The sequence below is a fragment of the Suncus etruscus genome, chromosome 7 (genome assembly GCF_024139225.1).
Source record: "Suncus etruscus isolate mSunEtr1 chromosome 7, mSunEtr1.pri.cur, whole genome shotgun sequence".
NCBI lineage: Eukaryota > Metazoa > Chordata > Mammalia > Eulipotyphla > Soricidae > Suncus > Suncus etruscus.
Genome location: NC_064854.1, coordinates 131637289 through 131654199, shown reverse-complemented (window position 1 = coordinate 131654199; position 16911 = coordinate 131637289). Strand labels below are relative to the sequence as shown.

The following is a 16911-nucleotide window of genomic DNA, read 5'->3' as shown; positions in this document are numbered from 1 at the left end:
TCTAGTCCAGCCTTTATGGAAAACAATATGGAGATTCCTCAAAAAACTGAAAACTGAGTTCCCATATAATCCAGCTATACCACTCCTAGGGATTTATTTACCCTAAGAACACAAAAATACAATTCAAAAATCCCTTCCTCACACCTATATTCATTGCAGCACTATTTACAATAGCCAGACTCTGGAAAACAACCAAGATGCCCTTCAACAGATGAATGGCTAAAGAAACTGTGGTCCGTATACACAATAGAATAGTATGCAGTCGTCAGGAGAGATGAAGTCATGAAATTTTCCTATACATGGATGTACATGGACTCTATTATGCTGAGTGAAATAACTCAGGGAGAAAGATAGACACAAAATAGTCTCACTCATCTATCAGTTTTAAGAAAAAGAAAAGACATTATTGTAATAACATCCAGAGACAATAGAGATGAGGGCTGGGAGGACTGACTCACGATATGAAGCTCACCACAAAGAGGGGTGAATGCATTTAGAGAAATAACTACACTAACAACTATCATGTCAATGGTAGTGAGTGAGAGAAAAAGAATGTCTGTCTCGAATACAGGCAGGGGTGGGGGAGGAGGGTGAAGGGGCATTGGTGGTGGGAATGTTGAGATATTATATATATATACATATATATGTATATATATATAAAATAGGTGGGCCCAGAGAGATAGCACAGTGGCGTTTGCCTTGCAAGCAGCTGATCCAGGACCAAAGGTGGTTGGTTCGAATCCTGGTGTCCCATATGGTCCCCCGTGCCTGCCAGGAGCTATTTCTGAGCAGACAGCCAGGAGTAACCCCTGAGTAATGCCAGGTGTGGCCTAAAAACTAAAAAAAATAAATAAATAAAATAAAATAAAATAGGTGAAACTACATTTTTTAAATGATGCTCATTTTTAGGGCTGAGTAATAGTGAAGATCTCATTGTGGGGGGCTAGAGAGATACCACAGTGATAGGGAGTTTGCCTTGTACACAGTCGACCCAGGATGGACCCAGGTTTGATCCCCAGCATCCCATATGATCCCCAATCCTGCCAGGAGCGATTTCTGAATGCAGAGTGAGGAGTAACCCCCTGAGCATCACTGGGCCACTGGCCCATAAACAAAAGAAGAAAGAGAGGGAGAGGAGAGGGGGAGAGGGGAGGCAAAAAGAAAAGAACAAAACAGAAAAGCAGGGCCAGAGCGGTGGCGCAAGCAGTAGGGCATTTGCCTTGCATGCAGCTAACCTAGGATGGACCTGGGTTCCATCCCCATTGTCCGATATGGTCCCCCAAGCCAGGAGCAATTTCTGAGTGCATAGCCACCAAGTGTGGCACAAAAAGGAAAGGAGAGGAGAGGAGAGGAGAGGAGAGGAGAGGAGAGGAGAGGAGAGGAGAGGAGAGGAGAGGAGAGGAGAGGAGAGGAGAGGAGAGGAGAGGAGAGGAGAGGAGAGGAGAGGAGAGGAGAGGAGAGGAGAGGAGAGGAGAGGAGAGGAGAGGAGAGGAGAGGAGAGGAGAGGAGAGGAGAGGAGAGGAGAGGAGAGGAGAGGAGAGGAAGGAAAGGAGAGGAAGAGGAGAGGAGAGGAGAGGAAGGAAAGGAAAGGAAAGGAAAGGAAAGGAAAGGAAAGGAAAGGAAAGGAAAGGAAAGGAAAGGAAAGGAAAGGAAAGGAAAGGAAAGGAAAGGAAAGGAAAGGAAAGGAAAGGAAAGGAAAGGAAAGGAAAGGAAAGGAAAGGAAAGGAAAGGAAAGGAAAGGAAAGGAAAGGAAAGGAAAGGAAAGGAAAGGAAAGGAAAGGAAAGGAAAGGAAATAAATTCTCTCCTGTGGGGAACCATGGGGGGCATTGGTGATAGGAATGTTGCACTGGTGAAGAGGGCTGTTCTTTTTTTTTTTTTTAATTATAAGAGCAATGATGCAAATAAAGAGGACAAGGTAAAGTTACAGTGGAAGGACAATCACCCATAAACAGAGTTCTCAGAAGAAATCCCCTTGCTGACACCTAAATTTTGAACTTACAGTCAAAGAACATTAAGAAAAATAAAACAGAACCCATATACTATTACTTTGTCCACAAGTCCTCAGATTGTAGTACATTATAACATTTCTTAGCAGTACACAAAGCAATCTAAAGCCATATAATGTATGTGACTCCGTAAACATTGAAGGCATAGTATTTTTTTACATTTTCATGTACATGCATATTAGTTTAAGTTAACATCAAAAGTTAAACTTTAACTTAAACTTAAACTTTAGAGTCAAAGGAGCACAGTAAAAACGGTATTAGAGTGGCAAATATTGTTTGCATAGGCCCACCAAAATATGGGGGACATGGAAAGGAAAAGCCTTGGCCTAAATACAAGGAGACCCTACCCCTGATTTCCTGACATAAGACCAACTCTAGGCTCCAGGCAAACTAGTTTGTTCAATCCATGTCATTGTCTGTAGTGCCAATACAGTTTATTTTTCACGCAGTTTCTATTGTTGGCATCAGGTTTCTGTATTAAAGATCCTGGAATCTGCGTATCCTACATTAAAGTCAGGCTGGTGTGGAGCATCCTCTAGTTTCACCTCACAATTAAAGGGCAATGCAGAAAGCCCTGTCCAGTAAGCAGGTCCTTGTTGTTGTTAAGTCTTCTCAGTGTTAACGGAAGTCTCTTTTGAGTAGGTCGGTGTCAGAGCAGCAGTGGGGTCTTCCCTGGTAGAGGACTGCTTCCAGGTGATGTTATAGACAACCTTGGATGTTTCATAGATGGCTTTCCTGGTTCAGGAGTGAATGGAGAATGCCCATTCTTCTGAGGCCTGTGGAGGCTGTTCTTTATATGACTGAAAACCCAACTACAATCATATCTGTAATCAAGGTGCTTAAATAAAGATATTATTAAAACATTTTTAAAAATTAAACACACACACACACACACACACACACACACAATGCTCCAACCTTCCTTCTGCCCCTCTGCAGAGTCAGGGGAAGGAAGGAGAGAGGTGTCTGCGTTTCAGGGTTCGCTCTGCAAGTGAAAACAAGTCCAGAGGCCAGAGCCCAGAGCCAAGCTCTAGGGGCGGAGCGAGGGGGGACGCGGGCCCTGTGCCAAGCTGCCCACCGGTCTCCCCTCGGTGCCAGGCCCGGCCACGGCCAGGGCAAACCCTACTTGGACAGAACGGGCGGGCTGGCGGCCAGGGCGAGGGCTGGGCTCCCGCCAGGCAGGGCCGGCCCTGGGGGAGGAGAAAGAGGCCGGGCCGCCCGCCTTCCCCTTCCCCTTCCTTCCCCTTCCCGGCCTAAGCGGCTCCCCGGGGTGCGCGACCAGGCCTGCGGCAGAGGCGGCGGGAGGAGCACGGAGACCCAAGTGAGTCGGGCTGGCTGGGCCGGGACGGGAAGGATCGCCCAGCGCCCGGCCCGGCGGACAGCACCCTGCCATCCACCGCAGCTGCCCAAGGTCCTCCATGTGGGCCAGGCCCTGCCAAGAGGTTGGCACCTTGGCTGGGTACAAGCTGACCCCGTCCCCAAGTTGACCTTGGGGTGGGGTGAGGAAGCAAAGGAAGCCCCGTAAAACCCAGGAGCAAGTAGCCAGCCTCGCAGCTTGGGCAAAGAGGGGAGCTGGAGAGCGAAGAGGGTGAGGGCTCTGCATGGGCCAGGCCAGGGGAGGGAGCCTGGGTCAGGAAGAGGATGAACAGCAGGTCACACTGAAAAGGTGACTTGGGGGGCACACCCTGAAGGAGTGGCGAGGAGACAAGCACAGGTGGCAAGGAAAGGGAGCTTCTGGGCACGCTGGCCAGTGGCGAGGCCTGGGTGAGGCCCAAGGTCGCAGGGTTTCAGCACTTGGGGGAGCAGGGCCAGGAAAGTGGGGAGAGTCCAGGGGTGAGGCTTGAACACCGAACACGCCAGTCCCCTCAAGCCTGCCATGGGTGTTCCAAGGCCCTCAGGCCTGGGACTTCGCACAGCATCCTCCTTCCCCGGCCCCTTTCCTGCTGTACAGGGGACATGGATCGTGCTGAGCTGTAGGGTGGGCTGCAGAAGACCCAGGCCCTGGATAGTGGACCTGCAGGAAAGGGCCAGGGCTGCCGTCCACTCAGTTTCCGGGACCTAGAAGAAATAAGGGTGCCCAGCACTGTTTGCCCCCACAGCGCCAGTGGGGGTTGCGTGTGCTCTGAGAGGAGGGAGCCCGAGGTCTGGGGCTAGTACCCAGAGAGCTCCCACACATGCTTGGCTTGAAGGTGACAAAGAGGCCTGAGCAATGCCTCGATGGGCCGAACACATGTTGTGCTCGTGGCTCGTGTCGTTTGGATGCCTGCTGCACTGAGTCCCTTAAACACCACCGGCAGTGAACCCCGAGCTCTGGGCCAGGAGTAGCGCCCTAGCTCTATAAGGTGTGGTCCAAAATCAAAGAAACGAAAAACTGAGCAGAAGAACTGGACAGCGGGTGTAAGGAGAACAAGCTTTAACTGCTCAATATTACGCTGGGGTGGACAGGTGCTACTAAGAAGACGGGGGTCACTGTGAAAGAGTCAGGGTGGAGCCGAAGAGCTAGCACAGTGGTAGGGCGTTTGCCTTGCCAGCGGCCGACCCAGGAATGGCGTTGGTTTGAATCCCGGCATCCCATAGGGTTTCCCCCACCCCCACCCCGGGGCTGGCCAGGATGGATTTCTGAGCACAGAGTCAAGAGTAACCCCTGAGTGCCACTGGGTGTGGCCCAAAAACAACAACAACAAAGTGTCAGGGTCCCCCGTGACTATGGAGGACTCAAGGGCACACAGAAGTTAGACAGGCAGTTCCTAGGCAAGGAGAGGCTCTTGCCATTAGCACCCAGAGGCAGCCAAAAAACCCTGCACTTAGGGGATGTGGGAAAAAACAAGTGGGGCTCTCCGGGACCTTGCATGGATTGCTGAGCATGGGCAGGTTTTGTGGTCACTTTCTGACTAACATGTTCTGAACTGCCACTACCTACGCCGTTACAGAGGGTGATGCCCGGAGGCCCTGGCACAAAACCCAGTACCCAGGGGGAGGAGTGTAGGAGTGACACTAAGTATGGAGGGTTTGCTCCCCCAACGCGCGCGCGGCACACACACACACACACACACACACACACACACACACACACACACACACACATACACAAACACACACACGTTCTGTGCACTCCGCCAGACAGGGAGAGCCACACTGGAACCAGGATGGGCAGCCCAGTACACCGTGTGTCCATGGGGGAGACCTGGAGCAGGAAGATGCACCCAGACATAGAGAGTGAGAGGTCGGTGAGGCCTTTCAGCGTGGAGCAGCTCACCAACATCCTGGATGGAGGCGCCCAGAACACCGCTCTCCGCAGGGACGTCGGTAAGGGGCTGGAGATGGCGCCCGTGGTATCCTGGAAAAGCCCTTGCTAGCAGCCCCATCTCTCGAAAGCCAGCTCTGCTCTCAAATTCACTGATAAAAAGTCGTTTCTGGGCCACAGCAGTAGTACCCCATATGGTCCCCTGAGCCCCACGAGGAGTAATCGCTGAGCATCATTTGGAGCGTGGCCCCAAAACTAAAATAAATCATCTTTTTTGTGTGTATTGTTTGGGTCACAGCCGGTGGTGCTCAAGGATTGCTCATGGCTCTGCACTCAGAAGTTACTCCTGGCAGGCTTGGGAGACCATTTAGGACGCCAGGAATTGAACCTGAGTCACATGTGTGCAAGGCAAATGCCCTCCCTGTTGTACTATTGCCCTGGAATCTTTTCTTTCCCTTCGTATATGGGGCTAGAGCAATAGCACAGTGAATAGGGTATTTTCTTTGCACACAGCCGACCCAGGTTTGGTCTCTGGCATGCCACATGGTCCCCAAAGTCTGCCAGGAGTAACTTCTAAGTGCGGAGCCAGGAGTAACCCCTGAGTGCTGTTGGGTGTGGCCCAAAAAAACAAAATAAATAAATAAAAATTAATAAAAAAGACATCAAAATCCATTCCTTTGGGCTGGGAGACAGTATGGATGTTAAGATGCTTGCCTGGCATGCTGTTGATTCAGGTTCTATTCCCAGCATTTCCTGGCCCCTCCCAAACAACACCAAGAGCAATCCTGAGCACCAAGCCAGGAGTAGCCCCTGGTGCCACCAGGTATAGCTTACATCTCCCCCGACACCCCCAAAATAAGCCCCTGCCTGGTGCCAGGAGAGGAGTCTCTAATACGTCGGTGTTCTCCAAGCCTGCAGCCTATTTCTTTAGCCTCGGCGATTTAGGGCAAGTCGGTTGAGCTCCTCCAGACTGAAGGCCTCACCGCCCAGCCGTCCTCCCACACCACAGGTGGGCTGGAATGTGAGGCCTCCAAGATCCCCCCACGTCTCTGAGGCCCCATTCTCTGTTCCTGGCAGAACGCATCATCCAGAGCGACCCGGAGCTTAGCCTGGAGGATAATTATTTCATGACCCAGAATGAACGCTATGAGGCTGCCGTGAAGAAGTCATGCATTGTACAGATGCTGGCACAGAAGCTGGGCTGGTCCGAAGGTCTGGAATTAAAATATGCATACAGGTAAATGTTTCCCTATAGCCGCCATGCTCAAAGAGGGCTTCACAGGGCATCACCCCAAGCCCCCAGCCCCGGGAGCAAGTTGCCCCCAACAACCCTTAGGAAAGTAGGACCCAGGCACCCCTTCTCTCTTGAGGGTTGCTCACGCAGGCTCTTTCCCACAGAGCCCTTTCTGGAGACATGGTCTTCACCATTCACAAAGTGTTCCAGAAGGCTCTAGAAAGCCTGGGATCTGATGAGCAGATAGCGAAATGGGGCCCGATGTGCAACCGGTTCCAGATCATTTGCACCTATGCCCAGACAGAATTGGGCCACGGTGAGTCTGGGCCGTGTATGGTAAGTGTGCGATACAGCCTCGGTGGGCTCGAATGTCTCTGCACACAGAGAGCTGCAAGCTTGCCCGGCAGTTAGCTGTCAGGGAATCTTGGGAGAAAGGGCGCTGGGGCCCAACTTAGACCAACATAATGTGTGACAAGAGGGCAGGCCTTTTGGTGAGGCCAGCAGTGGTTTCTCATCCAACACATAAGCTGCTGCTGAGCGGGTGGGGAGAGAATAAGAAAGAGGAGAGAGAGAGAGAGAGAGAGAGAGAGAGACCAGAGAGCAGGGACCCGCCTGTCCTGATGAGGGTGTGGGGAGAGAATAAGAAATAGGAGAGAGAGAGAGAGAGAGAGAGAGAGAGAGAGAGAGAGAGAGAGAGAGAGAGAGAGAGAGAGAGAGAGAGAGAGAGAGAGCAGGGACCCGCCTGTCCTGAGGTGCCTGAGAGAGTTCTTGGCCTGGTTAGGAGCCTGGCCTGGCCTTAAGTCTCACTCCCCTCACCCCACCTTGATTCCCAGGGACGTATCTTCAGGGCCTGGAGACTGAAGCCACCTATGATGCTGCCACCCAGGAATTCGTGATGCACAGCCCCACTATGACTGCCACCAAGTGGTGGCCTGGAGACTGTGAGTCCCCCCTAACCCTGCAGCATGGGCTCTAATGTCCAGCACCTCTCAGACTGTTCCCTGTCCAGGCCAGAGGCCTTGAACCCTCTTGGCTGGACTCCCCCGAACTTCAGCAGCTCACCCTGGGTGAAACGTGAAGAATCTATCCTGTGAGGAAATTTAGAAGTAGCTGTAAAAGCAAAGCAACGCAATCTTTGGAGCATGTGCCAAGCGCGCGCGCGCACACACACACACACACACACTAGCATTTGACCTAGACCTAGTCTTAGGCACCTCCCACACTCGGGTTCCTCTTATCTCCCTAGTTAGTTCCAGATAACTTTGCTTGGACAGATGGAGAAGGGGTCTCTTCCCAGCACCCCACCTGACCCCTGGGATCGCCAAGTGGCAGCCTTTCCCAAAGCTTAGTGATCTGATAAGCCAAAGGGGTTCGAGGGAGGGAGTCCACCCTTTTCCTCCACTTGACAGTAACACCATGGAGGATGCTGTGACCTATGTATGTGGGTTGGGGAGCAGAAGGTAAAAACTCTTTGTGTGTGTGTGTGTGTGTGTGTGTGTGTGTGTGTGTGTGTGTGTGTGTGTGGTTTTTGGGTCACACCTGGCAGTGCTCAGGGGTTTTTCCTGGCTCTGTGCTCAGAAATTGCTCCTGGCAGGCACGGGGGACCATATGGGACGCTGGGATTCGAACTGATGACCTTCTGCATGAAAGGTAAACGCCTTACCTCCATGCTATCTCTCCGGGTCCTGGTAAAAACTCTTATGGGGAAGATAGAACAAAGCAGCGGTTGCAGAGTCCAACGACTGAATAGGAGAAGAGACGAGGGAGAAGATAGCCAATGAGGGACAGCAGGCCAGACTTGAAGGATAACAAGAGGGCTTGTGCAACCGGACAGGGTTAAAATTTCTGCCTGTCCCCTCCTGCCAGCCACCTTGAGGGCAAAATTTACACCTGCCCTGCAAAAATGGAAGGGCCAGCATAGGTTTCTGGCAGGCCCTGGAATTTCATGATCCATATGGATTCGTCCCCATTAGGCTCATAGCCATCATTGTTTTTCCTTTGTTTTCTTTTGTTTTGGGGAGCCCTTGCCTGGCTGTGCTCTGGATGTACTACTGACTGCACTCGGGAATCACTCCTAGAAGGACTTAGGGGACCATATAGAGTGCCAGGGATTGAACTTGGGTCGTTCATAAGCAAGGCAAGCACCCTATCAACCCCACGGAGCTTTCTCTCCAGTCTCTAGTACTAGGATTTTAGGAACAAAACAATGAAGATGCTTATCCACAGAGTGCCTGTTGTGAGTCAGGACTGGACTTGTTTGGCAAATTGGGAGCACCTCCCCATTTTCGCCTCGGGATCAGTGTCTTTTTGGAAGCCCCAAGTGCCTCTCCTCGGGTGGGGAGCAACATGGTCCCACAGTTCCCTGTGACTTGGGGCCAGGTTCTCATCATGGATCCTGACCTCTGTACCCCAGAAGCTCTTGGCATAGCTTCCTGTTTCCTGGTCCTGAGACAGACTCAGATACACGCCTCTGTCCAAAGGCTGCCAGAGACAAATCTCACACATCACTACTGCTGGTGCTGTCCACACAGGATGCTGTTTACTGTAAGGTGGTTGCTAACAGCAAACCTGGCATTTAAGTAGAACCCCAGGAGTCCATAAGTAGTCCCCCCAAGCCATACTTTCTAGTGAAGTCTCTCCATGACACCTTCCGGGCACCCCCAGCCATGACAGAGAAGACAATGGGATGAAGGATTCTCCCTGAGCACCCTGTTTTGGACCCACCTCCTCTCCCTGCCCCAGGAGGGACTGCCCCTGGTCTCAGGACTTTCACTGTACTCTTTCCTCATCAGGCAGATCCTTCCAGCATGACTATCCAAGGGTCCTCGGCATGATCCCGGGCCCACATTCCCCATCCCAGACGGGTCCTTCTCTTACATTAAAGGGGTCCACATGGGGCTAGAGAGAAAGTACAAAGGGAAAGGCGCTTGCCTTGCCCACTATTGAGCCAGGTTCAATCCCTGACCATATGGTGGCCATATGGTCCCCCAAGCACCACCAGGAGTAATTCCCAAACAAAGATCCAGGAGTAACCTGAGCATTGCTGGTTGTGACCCAAAAATCCAATAAAATTAAGGGGTCACACCCAGGACCCCAAGGAAAGGATGGCCCATCTGTTCCACACACCAGGGTGTCCCAAAGGCTCATGCGAAGCCTCTCCTCTCTGCCCTCAGTGGGGCGATCAGCCACCCACGCCCTGGTCCAGGCCCAGCTGATCTGCTCAGGAGTCCGACAGGGCATGCATGCCTTCATCGTGCCCATTCGTAGCCTACAGGACCACAGCCCACTGCCAGGTAAGCACTGCTGCTGTCGTCTCGGGGACCCCTGGAGAGAGGCCCTACCAACCTCAATGTCTTGGGTCCTAGGAAATCCTGGGCACACCACCTTGGGCAGAAAAGTCTCCAGTGGTACAGACCTGGTTCCGCCAACTTTGACTCAGCTCCTATCTGACCTCACTAGTACCCCCAGTATGATAGGTTGTCGTGAGGCTCAAAGAGCTGCAGTGTGTGTGTGTCTCTTGAATGACAGACCAGTTCCAGCTTTCTCCCCTGTTAGGAGTCACTGTTGGAGACATTGGGCCCAAGATGAATTTTGAACACATGGACAATGGCTTCTTGCGGTTGGACCATGTGCGAATCCCCAAGGAGAACATGCTGAACCGCTTTGCACAGGTGGGTGCATCAGATGGGCTGTAGGTACAGGGCCTATATACTATAGGCTGTCCATGGGCGGCCATTGCCCTCGGCTTCCTCCATGGAGCTGAGGTACCTATCCCCGGCCCCCAAGGCTCTGGTGTCCTCAAAAGCTGGATAAAAGATGTATAATCAGGGGCCAGAGCCATAGCACAGTGGGGACGGCATTTGCCTTGCATGTGACTGACTCAAGTTCAATCCCCAATATCCCAAATGATCCCCGAGCCTGCCAGGAGTGTTTCTGAGTGCAGAGTCAGGAGTAACCCCTGAGCACCACCAGGTTTGGCCCCAAAACAGCAACAACAAAAAAATATCTAAGGAGGGGCTGGAGAGATAACATGGAGGTAAGGCGTTTGCCTTGCATGCAGAAGGACAGTGGTTTGAAACCCAGCATCCTATATGGTCCCCCAAGCCTGCCAGGAGCGATTTCTGAGTGCAGAGCCAGGAGTAACCCCTGAATGCTACCGTTGTGGCCAAAAAAAAAAAAAAAAAAACACGAGAAGAAAAAATATCTAAGGGGCTGGAGCAACTGCATAATGGGTAGGGCATTTGCCTCGCAAGAGGCCAACTGGATTGGATCCCCGACATACCACATGATCTCCTGACCCTGTCAGGAATAATTTCTGAGTAGAGAGCCAGGAGTAACCTGTGAGCGCTGCCAGGTGTGGCCCAAAAAAAAATTTTTTTTTTGCGTGATCACACTTAGGTTCCACTTGATCTCACCAAGACTCAAATTCTGGTGAGCAAATGGGTGACAAGCTGAATAGAGATATGGGCTCTGAGTAGCAGCATAAAGGCATAAACACCACCAATCACAGAACAGAAGCCAGCTCAGAACCCCCTGGCAAGTATTGTGAGGTCCTAGTGGGAGATCGAGTGGGACACTGGGGAAAGTGGCACCAGCCACTAGTTCAGCTAGCAAAGGGCAGATACCATCCAGTGTTTCTACAGCCAACATCTGCTTTGGGAGGGATGCCTGATGCTGAGGCAGGCCTGAGAGCCTTCGCTCAGACCTAGCACCTGTCCTTGGCCCGCCAGGTCTCTCCAGATGGCACCTACATCAAGCTGGGGACGCCTCAGAGCAACTACCTCTCCATGGTGGTGGTGCGCGTGGAGCTGCTGCTGGGAGAGATCGTCCCGCTGCTGCAGAAGGCCTGCTGCATCGCCATCCGCTACTCAGTCATCCGCCGCCAGTCCCGTCTCCGGCCCAGGCAAGCGACTTTCTGGGAACGAGCACTCACAGAGCACCCCAACACCGGACATGAGTGACCATCCCCCTTGTAGCTGCCCACTCAGCATTTGCCTGGCTTCGGCCCCCGCTGGCCGTGTCAGTGCTGTGGCTATCTAGCTCTGTCAGCCCTTGTGTGTGTCATTGTGTCATCCTCTTGCACGCTATGTGTTGTGCTTTGTGGCTCTAGCACCGAGCCAAAATGTTGGCTGCCCTGCCCTGCGACTGACTAAAGGCATCTGGGGCAGCAGGTTGGCACATGGCAGGTGGCCTTGGCTTCGGCATTTGTTCACCCAGGCATGAGTATGTGTGGGTGGGTGGGTGTGACAATAATCATCCGACATAGCAAACGGTACTCAGCAGAAAGGGGTTTTCTGATAGTGAGTGACAGCCTCCAGCAGCACAGTAAGCTCAAGGTTGGGTCGATTTTGTTGTCTGTGGTTCCTCCACCCAATAGTATCAAACTCCTCCCTTAATGTCTGTGTATCTGTGTACACACATGCATATGCATGGTTACCGGGTCCAGAGCCTAAAAATGTAGGACTGTCCATTAGCTTTGAATTTCAGGTAAAGAACAATATTTTCCATGAAATGTGTCCCATAAACACATGACCCCCACTTCAGGATGCAGCAAAATAGTGCCAGCACAGAGCAGAGGAACGCCTGGCATAGCACCGCTACGTGAACTAACTCCTGGTTCGGTGGGACAACTTCCACTGGGCAGACTCCGCCAACTCTGTTCAGTGACTCTGGCAAGCCCTGCACTCTCGCTATCCCCTGCCTTCTTACTCCTAAGGTAGAGAGTCCGATTACCAGGAAGGACAAGAGCCAGAGTCTGTGAGCCAAGTGTCTGGTGGTGCCTCCTGTCCTGGGCGCAAGAACCCAAGAGTTGAATACCAAGTGCTAAGGATTAGAGGCCAGGAGTCTTGAATCCTTCACTCTACTTGGTTCCCTTGGGAGCTTAGGCCAGTTCCCTCCCTAAGAGCTCTAAGGACTGCCTCAGTTCTCAGAGCTCTACCAGATGTAGCCTAAAAACAAAACAAACAAACAAGCAATATATAATATATATATATATATATGCACATGTCTCTACATATGTCCCAGTGCACGGTAAACAAGCCTTGGCAGTAAAAAAAATACCAGTAAAAAATGACCAGTGTATGTGAATTTGGAACTTTCTAGGTTGTAGCAACAGAATGATTCACATGTTCTGATTTGTCAACAAAGGTTGACAATTCGCCAACAAAAGGCTCTATGATGAAACACTCAGATGAGGTTTTGTAAGGCCACCAGTAGCCCAGGTTTCGCAGTGTGTTACCATAACACCTGTTTGTTTTTTCTGGACTTTGTGGCATAGGGGATTGTAGGCTGCTGTTTGCACATGTCGCCATCTAAATCTCCTGCTTCTGCTCCATTCAGTGACCCGGAAGCGAAAGTCCTAGACTACCAGACGCAACAGCAGAAACTCTTCCCTCCCCTGGCTTCTGCCTATGCCTTCCAATTCCTGGGACAGAACCTCCTGGAATTTTTCCATCACTCCTACAGTGCCATTCTGGACAGAGACTTCACCCTCCTGCCTGAGGTACCTACTCTGATAGGCACTGGGACCTAGGGGCCTGGATTTCAGCCACAGAAGAGGGGCTGAAATTGTTCCCCCAATTACACAGCAACCACAGCCCTTTCCCATGGGCCCCTCCCTTCTTCCCCTCCCATATATTCATGGTGAACTTTACCCCCACAAATAAATACACCCCAGTCTGGCCTTCAGAAAGCTTCCCAAACAGTAGGAAACATAAATGCTTTTGAGAAACATAATTAGCTCACAGGCTGGAGCACATGTTTTGTAAGAAGGAGGCCTGTTTGATCCCTGGCACCGCATGATTCCTTCAAGCACTGAGCTGGGAGCAGACCCTGTGACCGACCCCAACTCAAAACAAGAGGAAATAATCTCGCCTCATATTCAGAACCCCAGATTGCTTTTGACACCCAAAGAGCTCAGAATGCCATAGTCTGAGACAGAACACATTGGCCTGGGAGATGTGGCACAGCCCACTGAGCCTGAGCACACTATGCAGCAGAAAATGTTATGGTGTTTGATCATTAGCCCAGATTATCCCAGGATCCTCTGGGAGTATTATAGTTAATCTACCTTAAATACTCCACTTTGCCATTTTAAAGCTCAAAAACTATTTTGATTCCTAAACACATCTGTCTTTTTTGTTTGTTTGTTTTGTTTTTGGGGCCACACCCATTTGATGCTCAGAGGTTCCTCCTGGCTAAGCACTCAGAAATTGCCCCTGGCTTGGGGGGGACCATATGGGACACTGGGGGATCGAACTGCGGTCCTTCCTTGGCTAGCGCTTGCAAGGCAGACACCTTACCTTTAGCGCCACCTCTCTCGCCCCAACACATCTGAGTCTTAGCTCAAAGACCATGGACTCACATACACCCGAGAAGAATCATGAGCCCCTATGTAGAACGGCTTCATTCATCTGTCAAGTTTATCCTTCCACGGGACAACAGGTCCCAACGGAAGGTAACATTCACAGGTCCCATTTGCACCCATATGGTCCCCCAAGCTTTCCAGGAGCAATTTCTGAGCACAGAGCCAGGAGTGGCCCTTGAGCATTGCCAGGTGTGGCCCAAAACCAATCAATCTATAAATAAATAAATAAATAAATAAATAAATAAATAAATAAATAAATAAATAAATAAATAAATACTGCTTAAAAAATTCTAACCCCAGAATGAGCAATGAGTGTGCCCCACCCAGGAAGCACGCTTCTCCCAGATCCCTTGTTTTGTTTGTTTTTGTTTTGGGGCTACACCCGGTGGCACTGAGGGGTTACTCCTGACTCTGTACTCAGAAATAGCTCCTGGCAGTCTTGGGGGACCATATGGGATGCCAGAGATCAAACCCGGATCTGTCCCAGGTTGGCCGTGTGCAAGGCAAACACCCTACTGCTGTGCTTTCACTCCGCCCCAGATTGTACTTGCCTACCTGCATGTCTTTGAGAAGGTGCAAAGCTTTCAGTCACAGCCTTCTCATTCTTTCCCCCCTTTCTCCACCTATGTCTCCTATATGCAAGACCCACACTTTGCTTCTATACTAGAACCTTGGCCCAGCCTACTCCATACAGTTTTGGGGCTCAAGGAGGGGTAATCCTGGTCAGAACTGGGGTGCCGCCTCACACTGCTCTCCCTCTCTCCTTACAGCTCCATGCACTAAGTTCGGGGATGAAGGCCCTGCTGTCGGAGCTCTGTACGCAGGGGACAGAGACATGCCGCAGGGCCTGCGGTGGACATGGCTACTCCATGCTGAGTGGCCTGCCATCGCTAGTCACCAAGGTGACCGCCTCCTGCACCTATGAGGGGGAGAATACGGTGCTCTACCTACAGGTGGCCAGGTAAGGTGGAGTGGAGCAGAATTCTAAGGTCCAGAGTCGGAACAGCCTCTTGAAGGGTCATGCAAGGGCTGACCCTGGGGCACCCCCCCCCCCAATTCCCCAGATTCACCACAGATCCCAGCCAAGCCTCTGCTCTCCTCTGGGACAATAATCTCAGCCTCCTCCTTGTCCCTGCCCCAAATCAATTCTCCCTCCGTAAGCAGCCAGACTGAGCCTTTCAAAGCTAAGGAAGGTCTCCTCTTTCCCCTGCTTTTTCTCCCATGCATGCTTTTCTGCTGCTCTCGGGAATCTGTCACACCCTGCCAGGTGGCCCTGTCTCCTGGGTCCTTTAGGCCTGGCCTTTCCCTCCTCCCCTTCTTCTCTCCCAGACTTCAGCCTGCATTCCCTTGTATCTCTGCCACAAGTTCTGCTTTCCCACCAGGGCACCTTTGCGCCCACTGACCCTCCCTTCAAGCTCTCTGCACCTGTTTTGTTTTGTTTGTTTTTAGGCCATACCCGGTAATGCTCAGGGGTCATTTCTGGCTATGCGCTCAGAGATCACCCTAACTGGAGGGTCCATATGGGACACAGGGGGATCGAACTGCTGTTCATCCTGGGTCAGCTGCGTGCAAGGCAAACACCCTACAGCCTTCGCCACCACTCCAGCCCCTCATGTATTATTCTGCTGGCTCCCTCCCATCCCTGAGTCTCAGTTCTAAGGTTCCTGATGGGGCAGAATAAGGGATACAGTCCCTGCCTGGGCTGCCCATCCTAGTCCTCCTACTTCCTGGTAACACTGAAATGTTTCCTGCCACGTGTGTGGTGCTCACGTTATTAGTCTCCCTTTGCAACAGGAGTGCCTCAGGGTCAGACACCCACAAACCCTGTACCCCATCAGGGCCTACTCACAGGGGGCTGCATTCCAAGAGGCAAGAAGGAAAGGCTGAATTGGCCTGCTCCAAGTCAGCTGCTTTTTTCTCTTTGATCCAGGGCTTGGCAGCTGCCCAGACCTTCCATACTCATTTATTCTCGGGTAAATATTTCTCTGTGCCAGGAGAGAGCACGCCTTCAAGTACTCAATGGAACATTTCTTGGAATTTCTTGAATCCTATATAGTGTATTGGTTTGGGTTTTTTTTTCCTTCAAACTCCCAAAAAGGCACAATATTATTTGTAGTAAGTGTGTGAGCGCTGCATGATACCTAGAATCTTACTCAGACAATTTTATTTGGCTTTCATGAGCCTCCTACCAGGTGAGAACCACAGGAGCCTCCACAGGAGGGAGAAATCAAGGATGAGGGAGGTGAAGTGACTTTAGAAGCATCACACAGATCTCAGAGACAGACTTCAGAGGCTAAACCCAGAGCCTTATAACCTCACGATTATCCAAAACACTAAATGCCCTGTAATCCGCCCACTCGTTAGCGTCCCTGCATCTCTCCGTCTTTTCTCTCGGCTAGGAAAATTTCATTTCCACAGTCTCTGAACTCCTCAGTACAAATCTCCGAGTCACAAGATCCTCAGCTGCAGAAAGGATTGTTTGCTCAGATATGAAAAGGGCCTGTGCTCAGGCCCTTAGCTTGTCAGCCCCGCTCCAGGGTGAGAGAAAATATGTCTCAGGGTGCTCTTCCCTAACGGTCTCACAGCAGCGGTCCCTGGGGGGCTTGAAGTGAAGAGTGACCCCAATCAGAGGGATCTAGGCAAGGCCTGAGGCCTGCAGTTCTTCTAGCTTGAGCTGGCCACAGGTCCCTCTATCCTCTCACCTGCCTCCACCCTCACCCGCAGGTTCCTGGTGAAGACCTACCTGCAGGCTCAGGCCTCCCGAGGCGCCTCACCGCAAATGTCTCTCCCTCAGTCTGTTGCCTATCTGGCCACGCCTGGCCAGCCCAAGTGTCCAGCCCAGAGGGCAGCTGACTTCCTTTGTCCGGAGCTCTACACCACGGCTTGGGAACACGTGGCAGCTAGGTAAGCCGGTGCTGGGACGATTCCTTCCCACAGGTGGGCCTCCGGAATTGCATGGGTGTCTGACCCAGACTCCTAGGGCCTCTCAGCTTCTGCCACGATGGGCAGAGAGGAGGAGGAGTCATATCTATAAGCCACCACCTATAAGACACCACCCTC

General features: G+C 51.7%; 1 protein-coding gene across 4 annotated transcripts in view; it reads left to right on the top strand.

Moving 5' to 3' along the window:
• Positions 1 to 3174: 3174 nt before the first annotated feature.
• ACOX2 (acyl-CoA oxidase 2) overlaps positions 3175 to 16911 on the top strand; it is a 36156-nt gene continuing 22419 nt past the window's right edge. Inside the window, exons 1-11 of one of the 4 annotated variants that reach the window (XR_007497515.1) lie at positions 3175 to 3328; positions 5128 to 5313; positions 6329 to 6488; positions 6650 to 6801; positions 7319 to 7426; positions 9659 to 9778; positions 10041 to 10156; positions 11216 to 11388; positions 12825 to 12987; positions 14622 to 14812; positions 16576 to 16755. Coding sequence is in view for 3 of the 4 variants with exons in the window: in XM_049776185.1 (XP_049632142.1) it covers positions 5154 to 5313; positions 6329 to 6488; positions 6650 to 6801; positions 7319 to 7426; positions 9659 to 9778; positions 10041 to 10156; positions 11216 to 11388; positions 12825 to 12987; positions 14622 to 14812; positions 16576 to 16755 (1523 nt within the window). In the remaining variant the exon portion in view is untranslated. The remainder of the gene's footprint in view (positions 3329 to 5127; positions 5314 to 6328; positions 6489 to 6649; positions 6802 to 7318; positions 7427 to 9658; positions 9779 to 10040; positions 10157 to 11215; positions 11389 to 12824; positions 12988 to 14621; positions 14813 to 16575; positions 16756 to 16911) is intronic. The other 3 variants (XM_049776185.1, XM_049776184.1, XM_049776186.1) reach the window with 3 other exon arrangements.